Genomic DNA, 20,280 nt, shown 5'->3' on the forward strand with positions numbered 1-20,280 from the left:
CGAAGGGCAGCGACTGAGTGTGCCAGGTCTCTGCATTTTCTCTTCAGCAATGGTTTGCAGTTCTGCAATGTGCACCAGCTGGTCCGAGAAAAGATTCATCAGCCCGGGTGGAGACACTGCTCAGAGATTTTCAGCATCACGTTTAATAAGGTTACTCATGTAAAAATTGGCCAAATTAAAAAGCCCCCAAGAGCTGATAATATTTTGGGAGAAGAAACTCAAAAAGGGTATGGGAAGAAAAAAGGGCTCATTCAAAATATCAGTTCTCTTGACTTCCTGGTGCTGACTGGTTTATGCTCTGAAAATTAGAACGGTCCTAAGTTCCATTTTCAGAGATATCTTCTAAGGTGTTCAGGAGCCTCAAGGCCTCAACTACCTTTGAAAATGAAATTTAGGATGCAAATCATCAGGTATTTCTGAAAAACATAACCTGCATTGCCACAAAATATTCTTCTTCTCAAAGGCCATGGGCATCTCAGTACTAAATGAATCATGGATTTAAAGTTCCATATAACTTCAAGTTTAATAACACGAGGAAGTAGAACAGCAGCCCTCAGTGTGGATCCAGAAATGAACAAGAAAAGTGCATCTCAAGAGTGAAACAGATCAGGTTTTGCAATTACGCCGACAAGGAATGTGATCTGTAATAGTAGAAGTGAAGATTAGTGGTTTTTAAGAGAAGATATCTCCTGAAATTAGAACTCGAGGTGGGGCTGACCACGAAGGACACCACGGAAGGCAGGTGCGCGGGGCACGAAGCATGGCCAAGCCTGGTGCACATGGCAGCGGCAGCGCGACGCAAATCACCTCCAGCCGCTCACTTCTTCTTACGCTTAATTTTTGTGGCGCCGCCGTTTCCCTTTGCAAAGGGGCCCCTACAACCGAATGGAACAGGGGACACCCACCGGCAGGGAGCCGGCCGGGCGGATGAGGGGGCACCCTGCCGTCCACCTGCGGGGAGAAGCCGCGCTGCCGGCGCCGTGCGGGAGCATCGCCGCTCGCTCGGATGGCGGGAGCGCGGCCGCCGCGGGGCAGGGGCGGCGGGCCGGGGCCGGGCGCTGCCCCCGCCGTGCCCGCAGCCCGGGACGGGGCCGCCCCGCCCGCCGCGGAGCCGCCGCCAGCCCCGGCCCCAGCCCCTCGCGTTCCCCGCCCCTTGCCGGCGGGGACGCGGATTCGGCCTGCGCGGAGCCGGCGGAGAGAGGGAGCGCGGCCGGGCGAGGGGAGGGGAGAAGCGAGGAGGCGGCGGCGGAGGCGGCGGCGAGCTGGCCATGGCAGCAGCCCGCGGGCGGAGAGGCAGCCGCGGGTTGCCGCTGTGATTGGCACCCCGAGGAAGAGGAGGAGGCGGAGGAGGAAGGCGCGGAGCAGCCGCGGGGCCCGCCATCCCGCGGCGGCGGAGCGGCGGTGCCCGGGAGGATGCCGGGGAAGCGGGGCTCGGCGGGCGGCGGCGGCGGCAGCGAGCTCCCGGGGGCCGGCGCGCCGCGGCAGCGCAGGCGGCGGAGGAAGGTCTCCTGCTTCTCCAGCATCCAGCTCTTCCTGGTGTCCGAGTGCGCCCTGATGCTGGCCCAGGGCACGGTGGGAGCCTACCTGGTGAGTGCGGCCGGCCCGCAGCCCCCCGCGCCGGCCGGCGGGGCTGAGCCGCGGGCGGGGGTGCGCGGCGGAGCGCAGGGCAAGTTTCCCCGGCGCCGGGGCGGCTCTGCGGGCAGCCCCCCAGCCCGGGGGGGGAGGTCAGGGCAGCCCGGCGTTGGGCGGCTGAAATGACTCAGCAGTGCCGAGGGGTCACCCACCCGCTGCCGCCCAACTTGTGCGGTCGCTCCGCGGGACTCCCGAGCGCCCGGAGCGCCGCCGTGCCCGGGGCGGGATGGCACCAGCGCGGGTCTCCGGCTGGCCGGGCGCTCGGCTCCAGCGCCAGCCTTTCCGCTTCACACTGAATAAATGCCGGCAAAAGCTAGTGGGGCATTTATTTCGTGCCTCCCGCGTTACCGCTTTTCCTCATCCTCTTAAGTGATGCAGCGGTGCAAAGCGCCAGCAGCCCCGAAAGTCTCGGTGTTGGGTACAGAACAATCCAAATAAGACTTTAGCACTAAATCTGCATGGTGAGATGTGGTGTCAGAGGCAGAAGTGTAGTAGAAGAGTTGGGAAGATGTCCATACGGCTGTGCTTGTGCCTTGAAGTGTACAGCCTGTGGAAATGTTCTGCTTCCAGCAGATGTAAGTGTATAGTTGATTTAAATTTCTTAAAATAGCCTGCTGGATTTGAGAATTATAGTTTCCATGGAAAAGAAATGTATTCGTAATCTCTGAGGCTTTTTGAGGCCATACACATAATATATTCCACAGTAAATGTAAGAACTCTGCATTTGGTACTTGTATTCAGCATTTAGCATTGCTTCTTTCACATGCTCAAACTACTTATGCAAATTTGTACTGAACGTGAGCTATAATTTTTCAAGGTATGTGACTAAACTAACCATGGTTAATATTCCCTCTTAATATGAAATGGAAATTAGAATTCATCTCCATATAATAAAACAGAAGTTTAGTTTGAAACATAGCTGTAATTCCAAAGGAAACTGCATCACATCTGATGAGATAAATTCAGCAGTTCTATACCCTAGGTGAGGATATGTGGATATAACTTAATTTGGAGGAGCCTGACAGGAACATGCCTGTTTTATATGAGTAACACCTTAGTAAGTAAATATATTGTTTCCGATGAGCTACTTGCAAAATGAGCTGTCAGTGTGAATGAGTGTTCCTCAAAGTAATAGCCAAGGAAGAGCCCACGGGTGATGGCACCCGGTGGGCACTGGTGTGCCAGGAATGTATGGATCTGCTAGAGGATGTATATCGGCACGCTTCGCTGGGGTGTTCCAGCGTAGGATCAGCAGCATTAGTCCCTAGCGTGGCATTTTCCTCAAACTCCTTTGCGTTGCTCACTCCTCGCCAGTTTCGCATCTCTTTTCCTGTTTTCCCCAGCTCCTGGGGCGCGCTTTGTGCCGGAGTAGCGCGTTTCACACACCCCAGCCCCACCGTCGGGAAATGAGCGCTGCGATTCCCAGAGCCCTCCCTCCTCCAAGGGGTGAACTCAGCTCAGGTGCTGCTGTCTCTGCTCTCTGCCTTTCTCCAGGTCTATGTCCTGAGCAGCGTGGCAGCGTGCCCCATGGCCAGCGGGATCCACAGGCAGTAACAGACAACTGGGCACTGGGGGGAAAAGGAAAAAAAAGCAAACTAAACTCAAAACAATCCCTAGCATGCATAAGCAGTGGCCCAGCTGCACTGGGCAAGCGTTCCTCTGTTCCCTGTATAATTTATCTGCCGTCATTGCAAATACCATGAAGCTCTTCATACAATGAACAGATGCAAATGTGGAATTGTCATTGCAGGGTGAATCTGTGCTTAAAGCAAATCTGCCCATCACTGTGCTTACAGGTGCTGCAGGGGAGTAAGAGCAGGAGGAGCAAAGATGCTTGCTGGAAAGCACGGAGGACTTAATCGTTTCTGCAGACCGAGTATCCCCTGGGGCCAAGTGCTGTTCTCAGGTGCTGCCAGGGGGTGGAATCAGTGGAGGCACTGCAGAGTTGCCCAGGTGTAGCTGCAAGTGGATATTCATTTGCTCAGGCTCCTGGGATGAGTGGGGCTCGGTGGTGGCTGCTGGGCTGCTCCCCGTGGGACAAATTAGCAGGCGAGACAAAGTGGAGAGCAAACAGAAAGGCAGACAGATAGGGAGATGCTGCAGAGGACAGGCACAGTGTGTAGTTCTGGGCAGTTGAATAAACTACTAATTTTAGCCTGTCAGCAGCGAGGGAGTTCTGTATTGTAGTTCTGCTTTCCTTGGCCACATGTGTGACTTTCCCTAGTTATTTGTAACTCAGGAAGAGAAATCTTTTTTTGCCTTATACGGCGACAAGTTAGCTTCCTCACATTTTGTCTTGTTCGGCACAGGGAGACCATGAGGGCAGAAACCCAGCTTGCTAAGAAAACAAGCCAGGGGCTTGGCTTTTCAGGAGTGATTGAAGAGCTCCGTTTGGATTGGGCTTGACTTTCATGTCAGTACATTTAGAAGTGGCTATTGTTATTTCTTTCTAGAGATGTAAAAAACCTCCCCTTTTCCACGTTCACTGTGCAATAGACTAGCAGCAAGCACTTGCATATATGTACAAAGTATACATTCATTCATTATGTGGTATTTAAGCAAGGATCATTCACTTTTATTTGTTCATAAAACATTCTGCTTGCCAACAGGGTGTTATAAATAATAAATGCTGATAAAAATCTATATAAAGTCCAATTCTTTTCCCACAGAACTCAGCAGTGAAAATACCCCAGGATGCCAGCAGTAGATGTCTGTGTTTAAATAGAGCAGTGTCTCTGAGGTTCGTCTTGTGAAGTTTTAAGGAGTATTTGATCAATGTCACGTTCCAAAATATTTGTCTATTATTATGCTTGCTGTTTGCAAAATGCACATGTTCCAAAATTACTTGGTGCCATATCCTGCATAGTTTATGCAAATACAGCCTGCGCTGCTGCTTTAATTTCTGGGGCTGCTGAATACACCCTATTATTTGCATATTCGTGTAAGGTTTTGTGTACACATTTATTTGGCTTCATCTAATTACTCCTGCGTGCTTTTGGAAACTTGAATTTCCCAGCAACTGCAGTGGCAGTGGGGAAAATGCTGCTTGTAGTCTGCAGGCATTCTTGCTGCAGAAGTTGCTCAGGATTTTTGCAGCAACTTTTGGAAGCCCGGCTGATTTCCACCTGCAGTTGCTCTCCTGCAGCGTTGGGCAGTGGATTAAAGAGCTGAGGGTGACTGGTGCAGATGGCACCAGGAGGGAAGGGCTGGAGCCTCTGTTCTCCAGCTGGAGCCTTGTTCCTTTCGGATGGATGCAGCAGTGTGATCAGTCATGCCAGCCGTGCAGCGATGAGGATTTCGATAAGGCTGATTCACATACCTTGGCAGCACTTTCCTGCCTGTCTACCTCCCTCCCCATGAATTCCTACATGCTCTATATTTTGGAATATTTTTACTGGTAATAGCGTTCCAAGTGCTCCTGATGGTTCACTGCTGAGGCATTTCATCGCCCTGCCAGTCAGATCTTGTGCCTAGCCAGTGGTGAAATCATTGCTTGAGCAGAAGGCAAGGAGCTCTCTCTTTGACAGCCACAGTTTGTGGAGCAGGAGTGCAGTTTAATTTCTCTCCCTGGCCTTTAGCCTCGACTCGCTCTGGTTCAAACTGACCTAGTTGCAAGCATCCAACATCTGCCAAAGTCATGGGCTTCTTTAGATAAAGGGCATGCAGATGGGAAGCGCGTTGGGAACCAGTTCTGTGGTGTGCTCCGGGGAGCTGTTTTTACAGAGCTTTACTGAGCTGTCTCTGTTTGCTACAGCTTTGAATGCAGCTATTCATGTGTTTTATCAAGTGATAGAGGATGACTGGCCTGAGCATGGGATGGAAAGGAAAATAATTGGTTCCTCCCAAGGAGGGTGCATTGGTGTTTGCGTGGGAATGAATGCCAAATTGTTTCTTGTTTTGCTGAATGAAAACTTTTGAGCCGTGCTTAACTTCCTAGGGAGAGCTTTGCCCAGGCAGCAGTGTTTGACTGCAGCCTGCAAAAACTCTCTTTAACTGTCTGCAGTAAAATGAGTGCTGTGTGATTCCAGGTGAGAGCGTGTGTGTGTATGTGGTCTCTGAGACAGGCTACTTCTCTGCGGGTTTATTGCTTCTGGGGTTTGAAATATCAATGAAAACCTTGAAATTCCATCTTCAGGAAAAAGATAAGTGTCAACGATAAATACAGAAGTTAATGACCAAAGGGTTCCTGGTGGAACAAACAGAAGTAGGGGCCCTGTGTGATGGACAGCTGGGAACTGAGGGGTTAACAGCAAAATTTGGCCCTTGGATTTTTTGAGTTGTTTTGCTGTGCAACTCCTTCCTCTCCCATGTTAACTATAACAAATATAATACTGTGTTCTGTGGTACGGACCTGATCAAACCCTGCATGAAATCTGGCAAGATCTGCATGGAGGATGTCATTAAAGTCAGTTTTTGGAATACTGCAGTGTTTCAGAGCTTTCTGTTGTCCTTGGTGCTGCACGCTAGAACTTGCCTCTGTGTATTTGCAGTCTGAATGGACGGGGTGGGAGAAGTGTCACAGCTGGAGAAACTGAGGCAGAGATTAAGAGCTTGATTCTGTTTCTGAAGCTATTGATAAAGCATTTGATTGGTTGGCAGCAGCAGAGCCTGAATGGCTTAGGCATGGGCAGACTGAACTACAAAAGTAGTTTTTCCTTTTTAATTTATTATTGTTTTCAATAAAGTACTTGTTTTTCTAGAATAAGAATCAGCTTGAAAATATTGCTGCCTTTTTTTCTTCTCCATCCTCAGCCGTGCTGAGTAATAAATTAGCTGTAATGTTCATAATTTATTTGTCACTGGGGTCGTTAAAGGGGAAGAAACCCATGGAGTGAAAGTAAACGTTTTAGTGGGGATGAGTATTGCCAAGCATTGGCTGGTTATTGCTTACCATTCATTTTCCCTTAATATATCTTTGCTGGCAATGTTATTTCTGGAAAGTTGTTTCTAGTGTGCCTTTCCCATTAGAGAATATTGTCTGTTCTGCAGCTGAGTTGCACAGAAAGTTATTCTAAACTAGCTCTTTTGACTACATTCATATTTCTTCTTGAAGAAGCCTTCTGATTTTTTTTTTTTGGGTCTCTGGCTGCAGGGTGGAGCAGAAACCATATCCAACTCTGGGTTCAGGCTCCTGTGGGGTGTGAGTGGGGAGTGTGGCATGGACACATTAACATAAAAACTTCATTTAAGTTATAGAAACAAATTCCAATCCAAGTGTGGATTTTTGAGTATCAAGAAAACTTGTTACTGGCATATATTGTTGATTAGGAGAAAGGGGTTTTTTTATCTGCTACTAATAGATGAAAAGGTGTAGAGGTAACATGCTTATCTATTACATTATGTATTATGTGCAACTTACAGCCTGGTGTCTTCTTGGTTAAATCCATTTAAAGACAAAAGGCACTTGAAGTCTAAATGTGGACTAATTAATTTTAGTGGTTTTATTATTTTTAGCAGAAATTTTGGCGGTTCTTCCATTTCTCTGTAAGGGCCAAGTGATGTTTGTAAGCCCTGAAAGAAGGAACAGTTAGAAATGCTGTGGTCACTGTAAAACCAATGTCCCGTTTCTTCTGGCCGGCCTTTGCTTCCAGAATCCCTCTAGCTCTTGCAGAGTGCTGGTGTGACAGGCTCTGTGTGGTTTAATAGCCTGCAGTGTTCCTGCAGCTGAGGTTTAAAGGGATCTTGAATTAGAGCAGAGAATGCACTGGTCTGAAGGGCTGTGCCCTTTGTGCTTGGGAATTTCATGTAGCGTGACTCTTTTAGTGGTCTTGTAGCCCCTGTCCCAGAGGGAGCTCAGTGGAACTGGGATCCCTCCCCTCCTCTGCAAGGCAGAGCAGATACTCCTTGCTGCCCAGAAAGGGGTGTCTGTCAGGTTTGCATGGGATTTATTCTCCCTTACTTTCAGGATGTTGTAAAGGACCAAAAGCCAACTTCTGTCCTGCTACAGCAGTGCACGTTTATTGCTTCAGAAGGGTTATTCTGCCATTCATCAAGAAGAATTTGTCCTCTGTGTATTATAATCCTTACTTGTAGACTGCTTGGTCTCCTGCTGTTCCTTCACAGGAAGATCAAACAATGGCAAGCTATTTAGAGGGTGAGGTTGCACCTTGGATGAATTAGTGTGGCTTTGTCTCCTGATCAACACCAGATGAAACTACAAGTGTTGTATTTTAAGCATCATCCAAAAGAATTTAAATAAACCTGATAGTACTTTGTGTAGTAACTCCTTTAAGTGCTCCAGTGACGTTTGGAAGACTTAATTTTTCCTATTGCACAGAAAAATGGGCCACTGATTTTGATTTACAAGGCTTCATTATAGCTCTGCAGCAAAACCAGGACTAGAACCCCAAGAGTCCTGTCTCCAGGTCACCTTGGAATAACCACTAGAAGCTCTGTCTCTTTGTAGATAGGCAGTGCAAAGCAAACAGTGGTGCTTGCTCCACAGAGTAGAGATGTCACACTGCCCTGCTCCATGTGCTGTCAGTAGGATCAATAGTGATTGAAGGCTGTTGAGGAAGCTCCTGGAGTGTCTGTCACTCCTCCCATCCATGCCGGGAGGGATCTGCCCTGTTATGGGAAGCATTCTGTAGTGTTCAGAGAGGTGGTCCCTGTGTCCAAGCTGTTTCTGTTTGAGAGGAGGGGGAGGAGGAATGTTCCTTTTTCCCAGATGTTCAGCAGGCATGCAGTTGTAATCATACAGAGGTGAAGACTTAGAGCACAGGTCTGGATCTGCCTCTCCTCGCTCAGCAAACTAGGAGACACCTCGGAACTAAAATCAGATTTTCTAAGCTCTCCAGTTAGCAACTGTTTTTTTCCCAGCCTTATTCTTAATTTGATGTGCTTCAGCATTTTACCAGCTGAGTGTTCCTTGCTGAAGTGAGGCAGGCAGCCCTCCTGCTATTGCACAGTGCCCACTGTATTGAAGGTCTTTTACTGAGCTGCTGTTGCAGCAGTGCCTGAACACAGTCAGTTATTTTAGATGACTGGAGTGTAAAAGCAAAATATTTATTTCTGGTTTGCTGGAATGTTTCTCATCATTGTTATTTTCAAGAAGAATAGGAATGTGCTTTGGTTTCTGTTTTTCCCCTCTGTTGCCTCTCCCTTCATAGTAGCCTTTTGAAACCTCACCAAGCAGCCAGCTGATTTCTCTGTACTTTTTTAACACCATCTTGGTGTCTGCAGCTATCACTTTCTGCATGTTTGCAGGCACAGTGGCTCTTAGATAAGTGGCTGTGAGAGCTGGTGTGGGAGCAGAGGAGTTATTTCATGCTACATCTGTTTCCTGGGCAAAGATTGCTGGAATTGGCTTATTTTTAATATTTAAGTGTCCATTTGAAACACTTACCATGCTGTTCACCGGTATGATTCAAAATTCCTTAGTTTACTGAAAGTGGAAAAAGACTTAAAATTTAGTTTTATGGTGATCCATCAAATGACAGTGAAGTTTTTGACAGAACCTGGATAATTCAGTTGTATTGAGGTCTTCATGACTCACCCAGTTTCTGAAGCAACTGTGGCAGGTTTGTTTTTTGGTGCTTTGATGCTTTCATCTGAATCCAGCATTTTCTTTAGTTATTTGGTTTTTTTTAAAGGCAACTACAAACTCTGCTATAAGGAAACTGAAAGAAGGTTCGGCTGTTGAGAAGAGATGTATGGTGTGGGTGTGGAAGAAGGCAGAAACCTTTCAGAAATGTTTCACTTTTCATTTTCAAAGATGAGTAGTGGTATATTTGTGGCATACTTTTTTTGTTTGTTTGTTTTGTTTTTTGGGTTTTGGGGTTTTTTTGTTTCCACTGAAAGAATTCTGGCTGAATTGAAATCAGCATTGAGTTTGGGTCAACATAGAAGAAACAGCCTTGAAATGTGTGTTGTATGTTTGTATTTTAGGATGATACCTAGCATTTTAATACCTGGAGAACTGCATGAAACAATCTGAAATTGCTTTACAATTGAGGGTGACAGGTAGTGGTGCTCTCTGCATTCCTAAAACAGAGGAATTGCTCTATGAATTTATGTTTAAGGTGAAAAGGAAGTATTTTTCCTGGAGTTTTCTTGCAGGGTGTGTTAGATGGAGCACCTATGTTCAAACACAGCAGGGCCAGAGGACAGCAGTGTTTGTGATAGATAGATAGTGTTTGCCATGGCAGGGCAGAGTTCTGAGTTTTCTGTAGTTTCAGACTTATTTCATCCCTTTAATTCTCCAAAGGCATAACAGGGAGTGAGAAAACATCATAACTAAATAGTTTTGCAGACTGTCCTGTTAAACAATGAATGGTATTTGTTTTCTCTGGTGGAACTTTACCAGGAAGGGCTGCAGAAAGGTTGTCTGGAGTTCTTGTTTCTTATTTCTGAAAAGGAGGATATGAAATAGTTGCTACCTCTTTCCATTTCTCAGCTTCGTGCAGATATAGTTTGGCACATCATCAACAGGAGACCAGAGTGGGAGTGTTTTGGTGCTGAAATGGACTAAACCTCACGCTTATGGTTTGAAAGGAATCTCTGAAGGGAGATGCAGGAGGACTGGCATGTGTATTGCTTGGGACAACAGCAGGGCAGGTCCCTGTACCTCTGAAAAATACCACATGTGCCTGTGTACACTGCAAAATACCAAGAGAGAAGAGGGCAAGCGTTTAAAACTTTCCAAGAGAGAAGCTAAAATACTGACTGAAAGAAAATTATTTTGAAAAATATGAAAGGGGAATGCCCCAAGTGGTGTCCTGCTGCTTCTTGTGCCCTGCTAATGAGTTTCATCTGCTGGAAACATGCTCACTTCTCATCCTGACATGGTCTGAGTGTTATATGATAATGCATTGAGTTGCCATATTAGGGATGGATCCTTTGTTACCCAGTAATTTGGAAACAACAGAAAAATAACAGTATATAACTAAGGTTTGATTTTTAAAGAGGAGAAGTTTAAGCCTTTCAGTTTTCCAATCCTATAGCTTGCTTCTCGTCATCTCACTGAACTGCAGGAAGAGCTGTAATTGTTGTGATTTAGGAAGGCTATTTTCTCCAAATTGTTCTTCAAGCTTTTACTCTTTTCTTGTTAAAGAGTGTCCACCTTCCTTGGTGAGATGTTATGGTGTGTTAACCTTGCTCTGCAGCCAGATCACCACCCAGCTTCTCTCTCACTCCCTCATCAACATGGTGGGGGCAGAAAATGAGGTGAAAAAGCTTGTGGGTTAAGATAAAGCAATTACTGTCAGGGATAAAATAGACTTGACCTGGGAAAATTAATTTTCATCATCCATTAAAATAGATTTTGATGTTTAAAACAAAGCCAAAAATCAAAACACCATATTCCCCCCATCCCATCCCTTTTTCCCCCTCTCCTAGGCTCTCTGGGAGTATTCTCTGTCAGATCCTCACTGTGCTCTGCTGGGAGAGCATCCACCCTTGCCATGAGCTGAAGTAAACCATTAATCACATTTGACCACTGACGTGCTCTTTGCAGAAATGTTGGCTGCCACTGGGTAAATGGTTTCCCTTATGCTTGGGTCCTGTCTGCACTTGGTGATCAGTCACTGGTTTTTGTGGTGTCCCACTGGGTAGCAAGGTTCAGCCCAAGGAGAAACATGTCTGTGTGACTAAAACATGGTGGTGTTCTTTCCGTCCTGCAGGCATTGTCTGTAAAATGTGATTTTTGTGGGAATTACCCTCCCATAGCCTATGCCAAATGCTCTAGCTTGTGATGGAGAAAGTGCTGGGCATACAGGCCCTTTATGAGAAATAGTGGGCAGTGTTTTTAGGGCTTACCAGCAAAGGAAAACTGTGGGTTTTGTTTTTGTCTTGTCCAGCGTACAGCGCTGAGAGTGGTTAATTACAATGGGCCTTTCAGCCTCTGCGTGAGATGCACACTGTGTTTCCTGCTGCCTATAGCTAGTTATAATGCAGGTCCTTATGTCTGAAGTCAGTGCAGCTGCTGGCTGAGGGACAGGAGCTTCAGCTGAAGGGGTGCCTTGTCTAGGGATGCTTGTTTGTGCAGGGCAGTGATGGCTGTTTGGGTGATCCTGTAGATAGATGGTCTCATCCAAGGTGCTCAGTGCAAGGGATGCCCACTGAGCTCAGCTGTGTTCCTGCAGGAACCTGCCTTGCCTTGTGCTCTCCAGCTTTGTTCCAAAGGGGGATGCTTGGACCACAAGTTTTTATTTTTGATATCAAAATGTGATACCAAAACCACATGGCTGTTTGAGCCTTTGGGTCACAGGATGCTAGTCTAGGTTGGGTTTTGGGTTTTTTTAGTTCTCTTTCTATAGTCTGTGATATTTAATACTATTAAAAATTGTAACTCAAGGGAGCTGCTTTGGGTTACTGAAAAGCTTTCCCATAGTCTTTGGGAAAGTCTCCCATAGTCTTCAAACCTACCAGCTTCAGACAGCTTGAGAGCAAAGGCTGAAAGTATTCAAGTGTTCCATGGAGCTAGATAAACCGCGCACTTCCATGAGTTAATTTGCTTAATTGAGGCCTCTTCTGCATTGACAGATCACTGTGTGAATGAATGGATTCCAAAATCAGCTTGGGAGTTATTTGATGGCTATTGAAGTTAAGCCACACTAGCAAGCCATGTGCTAGAGGCACAGTTTTGTGGGTTTGCTGTGTCATTTGGCACAACTGCACAGGCTTTCTCAGATGCTGGCCCTGTACAGAAGTTCAGGGTTTTCCATGGATTAGGATGCATCATAGCTACTGTGTTGCACTTAATCTCAGTTCTTGCTCTTTCTTAGCAAGAAGGCAGAAATTTCAAATATCTTCTTGCTGTTTCTTGTGGAAGCATTTGAGCCTTATGGTGTAGCCTCCCTTATTTTAGATAGCATTTATTGATTTGAATTATTCAGCTTAATTCTATGCTGGACAAGCTTTTTGCCAGAATTTTTATTTTGCCTTCTTGTTTAAATGGATCCCTAATGAATTTCTGTAGTTGTACATAATGACTCTTGGGAAATACTGGATGCAGTCTCTAGAATCAGTTCTGTATGTGTTCAGACTGCAAACTTTTCAAGTCTATCCCTGAACAGTGCCCAGGGTCCCTTGTTGTTATCTAAGTTTTCCAGATACTCCCACATTAATAGACTGCACCTCTGGTATCTGTGGGCAGCTATCCAGTGAGCAATTGGTTAGCAGGGTAACAGCTGGGAGGTAAATCTGGATGCAGAGTTCTTTCTAGGATTTGGTATAAGGTTGTATGGTCTCATGCATGGAAGTTTATTCTTTGGAATGTTTCCAGCTCAATACTTCTGTATTTCCATGTTCAAACTGACTTACTCTGAGTTGGCATTACAATTTGGGGGAGTGGTTGGCCAAAATGGACAAAAATGTTCTACAAATAGCTTGTGGCAAAGTGTGCTCTTCTGGTTTAGCCAGCCATGCCTTCTGACATGAATGGAGTGTGTTACTCCAGTACGTGTACTCCAGTACTGGTCACTCCAATACTTGTACTCAAGTTACTCCTGATCAAGTCTTTAAGGATTTCTGTTAGGCATCACACTGAGGCTTCAAGGAATGGGATCTTTAAGAGGTGCACAGAACTTTGCTACACTGGAATTGCAAATGAAACTAAAATGACATTTGATTTTTTTTTTTATTTATCTTCCTCCTATACTTCATAGTGCATAGATTCAGACACTTTCAATTTGATTCTCAGCATCCTGATTGTGTTCAGAACTCTTGGTATCCAGACAGTGTCACAAAATATTAGGTTCATGGAGTGTTTCCAGGAGTCCTGTCACTGTGTATTTCCCTGACCTCCTCCTCACCCCCACTGTTCAGGTGAGAGATTAAATGGTGGAGGAACAGCAACTTGATTCCTCTGAACCAGTACTGGCGAGGTAGATTCTGGTGATGGTGGCCTCTTAGCAGGAACAGAGGAACATTCTTGCCACATGTGGATAATGTTTTCAAGCCAAGCCCTTACTTTGCAGCTGGCTGTCCAGACCTGTCATGTCCAAACTGACTCCCTTCATCAGTCAAGACTAATATTCGTGCCCAGAGAAATCTGGATTTATTCGCATTTGAACAATGTGACATGTGGCAGACTTGGGAGAGGACAGCTTAGCCCATGGGGTAGCTCTTGTTGGCTGAGGAACAGCTGCTGTTTGTGTTTTGTGGTGAAGGTGAAGACCAGGCATGCTTGGGCTCATTTCCTGGCTTTGTCATGGACATCTCCAGGCCTTCTTTGGGTTTTCTCTCTCAATCAGCAGATGTGCTAGCTGTGTTATTGTCAGGTTCCGTTCTGTGGTCATCTGGTGGTGTAGGGTGATGGGCACTTAGCTACTCCAGTGATGGTAAATGGGATGAAAGGGTGCCCTGTGGTTGTGCCCTGAACCAGGTCTCTAGCAATTATCATAACAGGCTGAACTAAATTAATTAATGGGGTAGTAATTTTGTGCTGTCCTACCTGTGATGATGCAGCCTTGTTGCTAAATGGTGTCCCTGTTTCCTTCACACCTGCCTGAAATGTCAGGGCTGAACTGTTTAGCCTTTTGCTCTTTGAGGCTTCACTGGAAAAGACTGCTTGGGGCTGCTTCACTCACTCTTTGGTAAGTGATGGATTTTCAAAGAGCCTGAGGGTATTATTTTCAAGGATGTTTTCTGAGCCATACTGTCATTGACAGAAGTGACTTACTCCAAGTGTCTCTTTGAAAATGGGACTCTTGTTCCAAAGCCACTGAAGTGCTTTTGAAAAATAGCCTTCCCTGACTGCAGTGTACTGTCTCAGTGGTGTCTAGCTTCCTTTAAAGCAGGGCAAAATTAGAGTCTAAATGTTATGTGCCTGGCTAATAAACTGTATTGTAATTAGTACCTTGGGGAGGCAGGAACCAGGGAGAAGCTGAGTATAAAGAGAATTAACTTCATGTAGAAGCTGTCTGCAAAGGATGAGTGAAGAACTGGAGATGAAAACATGGGATTTGAAATGGCTGTAGAGGTTGAGAGAACCCAGATTGGAAAAGTTCAAGCAGAGAAGAGAGAGTGCTCATGTTGGCACTAGCTATTAGTTAGTGGATGTCTCTGGCTTTGTATTGAATGCTGAATGCAAAACCATTCCCACTCTCTAGTGCCTGAATGATGGATTCCTCCCAGAATTTGCTATGTCCCTAGGAGCAGTGATCCTCCATGGGAACCCCTCTCCTGTTGTGCTTTGGCTCGTGTCAGACTCTGATAGGTAAATAGAAGAGGTGCTGTTTTCCTTATGTGTGCTCATTAAAGTTTTTCAGGGTCTGGTGATTCTGCTGTACATAGATTTAAGATCGCCTTCAAGCCATGACTTGCCTGCTTACACCATGGCCCTCCTTGCTCACCTCCCAGCCTGCCTCTCCCTTTAGTGGGAAATTTGGCAGCAGCCAGCACATGGCTCCTGTTTGTACCCTTGGCACTGCACAGAGACAATGTGAAAGGAGAAATGAGTCGCTTGAGAACAGCTTTGTAGGAGGGTGTTACTTAGCAAATAAGCAGGATGACACGGACAGTGCTTGTGTGGGCTGCAGGGTGTGAGGTGGGGATAAGCAAGCAGCACATGTGGCTCTGGGGCAAGCTTGGGGTGTTGCTGGTTAGGTGCTAGAGAGACCTCAATTCCACCTGCAGAAATGCAATTCAGTATTTCTTTTATGAGTTGTTACAAAGTGCTGGGGAATGGCACATTACAATGTGGCCGTTTTGTTGTTTCCCTTTTAAATGGCTTCCTGTGTCCCAAGGCTTACTAAATTAAAGCATTTGATGCCCTGGTTGATGGGAAAAGCCTCAAACTTCTCCCTAAGCCGAGTTCCCATTTGCTGCAGCCAGGCATCCTTTCTGCTGGGCAGGGAGTAGAGCAGGAGAGATATCGGCCGAGCCAGAGCAGAAGAGGAGGAAAGTAGTAGGAGTCGTCAGAAAAGCTCCTCTCCCAGTATATAGCCTTTATATAATCACTGTTGTCCTCCAACCGTGAAAACTGAATTCAGCTTCCTTCAAAGCTTTTATTAATGCTGCCTCAGAGTGCCCTGCCTGTGTCACTTCTGCCCTGGTTCATGCCTGGCAGCTGGGAATGCTTCAGCAGCCAGCTCCACAGGCCTTGCTTCTTCATCTGCACTGTGGCATAACTCGGGTGCAGCCCTTAGCCCTGAGTTCAGCTCCTGATCATAAACTAAGCTAACCTGAAGCCCTTCAAGTGACAGGTTTCCTGGTCAGGCTGGCATTATGGTTTCTGTGTGTAAGTTCCCTGTTTATAGTAGGAAGCCTTCTCTGCAGGCATGGAAGTGTTGTGTTAGGAAGTGTTTTATGGGATGAACAAGCAAACCTGCATTCAGTTGTGGAGGTGGAGAAGGGAGGGCGTTTTCAGTGTGACAGCTTGGGATTGTGCCTCTCCAGTGGTAGTACATAGTCCATGGGATACTATATAGGAAAGTTGTTTTTCCTGTAAAGAGTTTTCCAGTGACGTGAATTTCATCTCCTCCTCTCAGCTGGAGCCCAGCATGATGGTGCCCAGTTTGCAGAGTTCCAGACCCATGTGTGAATCGTGCTGCCAGTTCTGTATGTGGCCAGGAGTGCTGCAGGAACCTACATTTAAATTATACACTTTGAATTCCTCTTCATCTGGCTTTCTAAACCTACTTGCTGCCCATGGAGGAAAAAAAAGGATCCATCTCTGAGTGTGTCAAAGATGTTCCAGCAGCTTTCCCTTGGCTGTTTACTTTGACAGAGAGATTGGCTGCCCCTGCTCACCAGCCCCTGCTGCTGTGCTCTTATTCCACATGGAATTCTTCATCCTCCAGGTCTGAAATGTGCCGGCAGCGCTGTTCTGTGCTACAGTTTTTAAAGCATGCAGAAATGCAGCTACAGGGTTGAGGTTTGTGCCTCTTTGCATGTTTATGATGTGTTATTTGGCTGCCAGTGAAGATGACATAACATTTAAAAATAAGTAAGGATTCAAATACCTACTGGCTTTGTTGTAAGTGTGCTACTCAAGGAAAGTTTGTGCTAAAAATGGATTCTGGCACTGGGTGTTTTTATGTAGATACCTTGTCAGGGACTAAAATACCACCTGCTTTCACTCAGCGAGGTCAATATTAAGCAGCAGACTTGGAGGCAGAAAGCTTGTGTGGTTGTGATTATAGTATCACTGTAGGTTGGGGCTTTAAAAGGTTAAAAAACTAGATTTTGGCTGTGGTGTGCATCTGTTTCAGAGCAAGAGAAAAAGCCTTTCAAGTTCTGCTTAGGCAGTTCCGTGTGGCCTGGCTCTGTACCTGGGTCTGCTTTGAGCTGTTGGTGACTCAGGCTGACTTTCCACGATGGATGTGAGGGGGTAGCTGCAAATAACACCCCAGTGATCTTTTTGTTCACACCACTGTAAATGGGGCACTGCGCCTTCCTTTCCTCGGGGAGCTGGGAAAGGGGGTCAGCCCATTGTGTCCCATGCAGGATCTGTAGGAAGCAAATGAGGGAGGTACTGACAGCCCTGCCTGCCTTGCTGTTTGCTGCAATGGGTGCCTGGGTTAGAGGTGAGGTTTTTATGCAGCATATTTGGATCCCAGTTTCACTCAAGTAGTGGAAAATGCACGTTTACCTTTGAGAGGCACGTGGCTTTTTTCTGGTTTAATCTATTTTGGAACAAACTGTGGCTTTGCACTGATGTATCAGCTTCTGACCAAACAGGATATCTTCCATGGGTGCTGAGTCCTCTCTGCTCTGTTTGCAGTGTGCATCAGCCTGGAGCATCACCGTGTTCGTGGCACAGCTGTGAAACCCTGAAAAAGGTGCCCAGGTACACTTGTTTTGTGCCTTGTGTGTTGGCCAAGGGCCAGCGGCACAGGATGCTGTGGCTGCTGAAATGTGGTGAGGAGATGCACAGTGGGCTACAGGAGATGACAGGAAAGTTTTCTGCTTGATGCCAAAGAGAAGAAGGTTGCCAGAAATGTGTGCCTTGCCTCGGCTAGGAGTGTGATGTGCTGTTTCTCTTGCTGCATGGTGCAATACCTTCTCTCTTCTCAGGCCCTGAAAATCCTGACCTTGAATGTGTGCTTAATTTGGACTGTGTCAGTAACCTCAGAGCTGGTCACTAGAATATGAAATGAATTTTTCACACCAGTGAGGCACAGATCCAATCTGCAAACTCCTTGTGGCACCAGTACAGTAACTTGCAGATTTTTCGAGTGCTGGCCTAGAAACAGCACAGGCACATGCAGCAAGAGCCAAGCTAATAACACCCTACTTTCAGCAGGGGTTCAGCTGTGGCATCTATTATCCCTGTCATGTGAATGCAGATTTCTATGCAGAGATGATTTCCAGACCTTGAGCAGAGCCAGCTTGGGTGTGTCCATATCACCACCTTTTTTTGCTTTCCCTTATGTTCATGTGCTCAGAGCCAGCACAGGTGTTGGCATCTGCAGTGAAAATGTATTTTTAAATTTTGTCTGACTTTGGACCAGGAAAGGTGTTCAAACAAGTGATCAGCAGCCTGAGACACAGACAGTCCTGATGCCCTCACTTCTTTGGTCGGGTGAGGGGCAGCAAGGAGAGCTGTTGCCTGGCTTTGGGCAAAGGGTATTAATATTAAGGTTGTTGCTCTCCTCCCAGCCATCCAATGGGGAAGGGGTGGGCAAAATGCCAAGGAAGTGGCTGCCTTTTTAAAAGTCTGGCTCAACCACAAGTGATCCATCTCAGTGCTGGAACTGTGGAGTAGGAAGATGTCAGAGCAGAGGATCAGCATCATTCCCTTGGGCTTGAAGCCTGAGCCTGGTGGCTGTGGGAAGGTGGGTGAGCGAGCCCCTGGGGACCAGCTCTGCAGGAGGAGAGCTGCTAAGAGTCTCCCAGTGATGGGATCACATTTGCCCCATCCTGCACAGCTGCTGGAAGAGAGGATGAGGTGACACCTGAAGAAGTGGGTGGAGGCACCTGGAAGGAGTGGCACTTCTGGCATGGTCCCTTTGGCTCTGCAAGGAACCTTGTGTTTCCCAGCTCTGTGATGGAGACTGCATTTGTTTTCCTTTGGGAGCGTAGTTGCCAGGCAATTATTTTACACCCTGTAGCACTGCAGACATGTCTCTTCAAGTCCCATCTCTTACCACATAACTGAGAAAATGTATTTTACATTAAAAAGAAGACTTTTGAAAAGGCCCTTCAGGCATAAAGTCAATGTGTTTTCTATATATAACTCAGTATTATTAATACAATGAACTTAACTGGAGACTCTGTGGGTGAATGACTTGATCATTGGAGATACGAACAATATGATATTCATTTTCACTGTACTGTGGCTCTGCCTCCATAATGGTGCTCCCAGGCTTCAGTTCATTTCTTAGTGATAAAGAGGGCCAATAGGGTGAAGCAGGTCTGTGGATTGTATTTTTGCTGAGCACTAATATAAAATAAACAGCCTATAGAGAAAACAAATTTACTTTGGTTCAGAAAGGCCGAGGTCTGTAGATTCGGGACAGACAGGAATGATGAATGTGAGCATGTATTACTGAAATAAGTCCAGAATGGCATGGCATAAGCTTCCCTGGATTTAGTTACAAAAGTTGCAATACAAATTGCTTTGGCTGGAAAATTTTAAGGTGGTGATTGATTTCTTTTTTTTTTTTTTCTTTTGATGTGGGTCATTTATCACTGTGTGCGTTACGTGAGACATTTTCCTTTTTCAATCATTGAAGAGTGTTTTAGAGTGGTGTTAGGAGGCCCCTTTAGCCCAGGCCTGTTTGATGTCAGTCATCTGATCCAAATGTGTGTGTGCAGCCTGCTGTGGCTCAGTAAGGGGAGACAGTGCAAGCCTGCTACAAGTTTTAATCTCTTCTAGTTCCTGTATGTTGCAGTGTGTTCACAGAAAGCCAGAAGGCTGAGTTACATGGTCTTTTCTAGATGCCCAGCCTGCTTTCTGCCTGAGCAAGGTGTGCAGGTGCCAAACTGGTGTAGTTTTTAATGGTCCAGTTGACTCTTCTGGTATAGACCCAGTCTGAGGAGCTGTGGAATAACAGCAGCCACACAGCTGATCTGTCTCAGAGCTACATTTTAGTGGAGCTGCTGTCACAACTGAGTGGGAGATGTCTGAGGTGGGTGAAATGGGAGTCATGCAGGAGGCAGCAAAGAGAAGGCTGAGTCCAGTGCTGCAGTTAAAGGACTGTCGGGTCAGAGCCCCAGTGACCTGCTGAGGGACAGATGTGAGCACATGAGGGTGGCAGGCAGGCTCACATTGCCATGGGAAGCTGTAGTTCCAGTGCTGTTCCCATTTTCCTGGGCACTGGCACGTGCCATGGCTAGAGCGCTGGCCCTGCCTCTGTCCCTGTGCCTGCTCTGGACCTGTCTGGTCCTGGGGGTCGTTTCACACCAGTGACTTCTTGGGCTCAGACTGCATGATCTGCTCTACCTTGTCTGCATGAGTTTTGCTGGGTGCTGTCTTTGCTTCCTGGTAGCTGTTTTGATCTTGGGTTAGAAGCTTTTTTTAACTAAATACCCTCTCTTAGTCGATTCTTCCCATCCCTGACTAAACAGCTGTGTAAGTTGACAGGAGTCAGGAAGTAGCAGCCTCACAGCTGTGGGCTCCTGGTGTTTCCCTGCTGTGTTTGAGCAGGAGGTTGTCCATCTGAAGCTGCTGTGAGGCTGCCCCATGCCATAGCCCACATCCCTGCTCCTTAACAGCATCCAAGTGGGCTGTGCTCTGGAGTGATTGACCTGGCATCAGCA

At 46.6% G+C, this 20,280-nt stretch overlaps 1 protein-coding gene across 1 annotated transcript in view; it reads left to right on the plus strand.

The window, feature by feature from the left end:
• Positions 1–588: 588 nt before the first annotated feature.
• SLCO3A1 (solute carrier organic anion transporter family member 3A1) overlaps positions 589–20,280 on the plus strand; it is a 136,483-nt gene continuing 116,791 nt past the window's right edge. The window contains exon 1 of the mRNA XM_038146628.1: positions 589–1,587. Coding sequence (XP_038002556.1) covers positions 886–1,587 — 702 coding nt within the window. The 5' untranslated portion in view covers positions 589–885. The remainder of the gene's footprint in view (positions 1,588–20,280) is intronic.

The sequence above is a fragment of the Motacilla alba genome, chromosome 10 (genome assembly GCF_015832195.1).
Source record: "Motacilla alba alba isolate MOTALB_02 chromosome 10, Motacilla_alba_V1.0_pri, whole genome shotgun sequence".
In the NCBI taxonomy this organism is placed as follows: domain Eukaryota; kingdom Metazoa; phylum Chordata; class Aves; order Passeriformes; family Motacillidae; genus Motacilla; species Motacilla alba.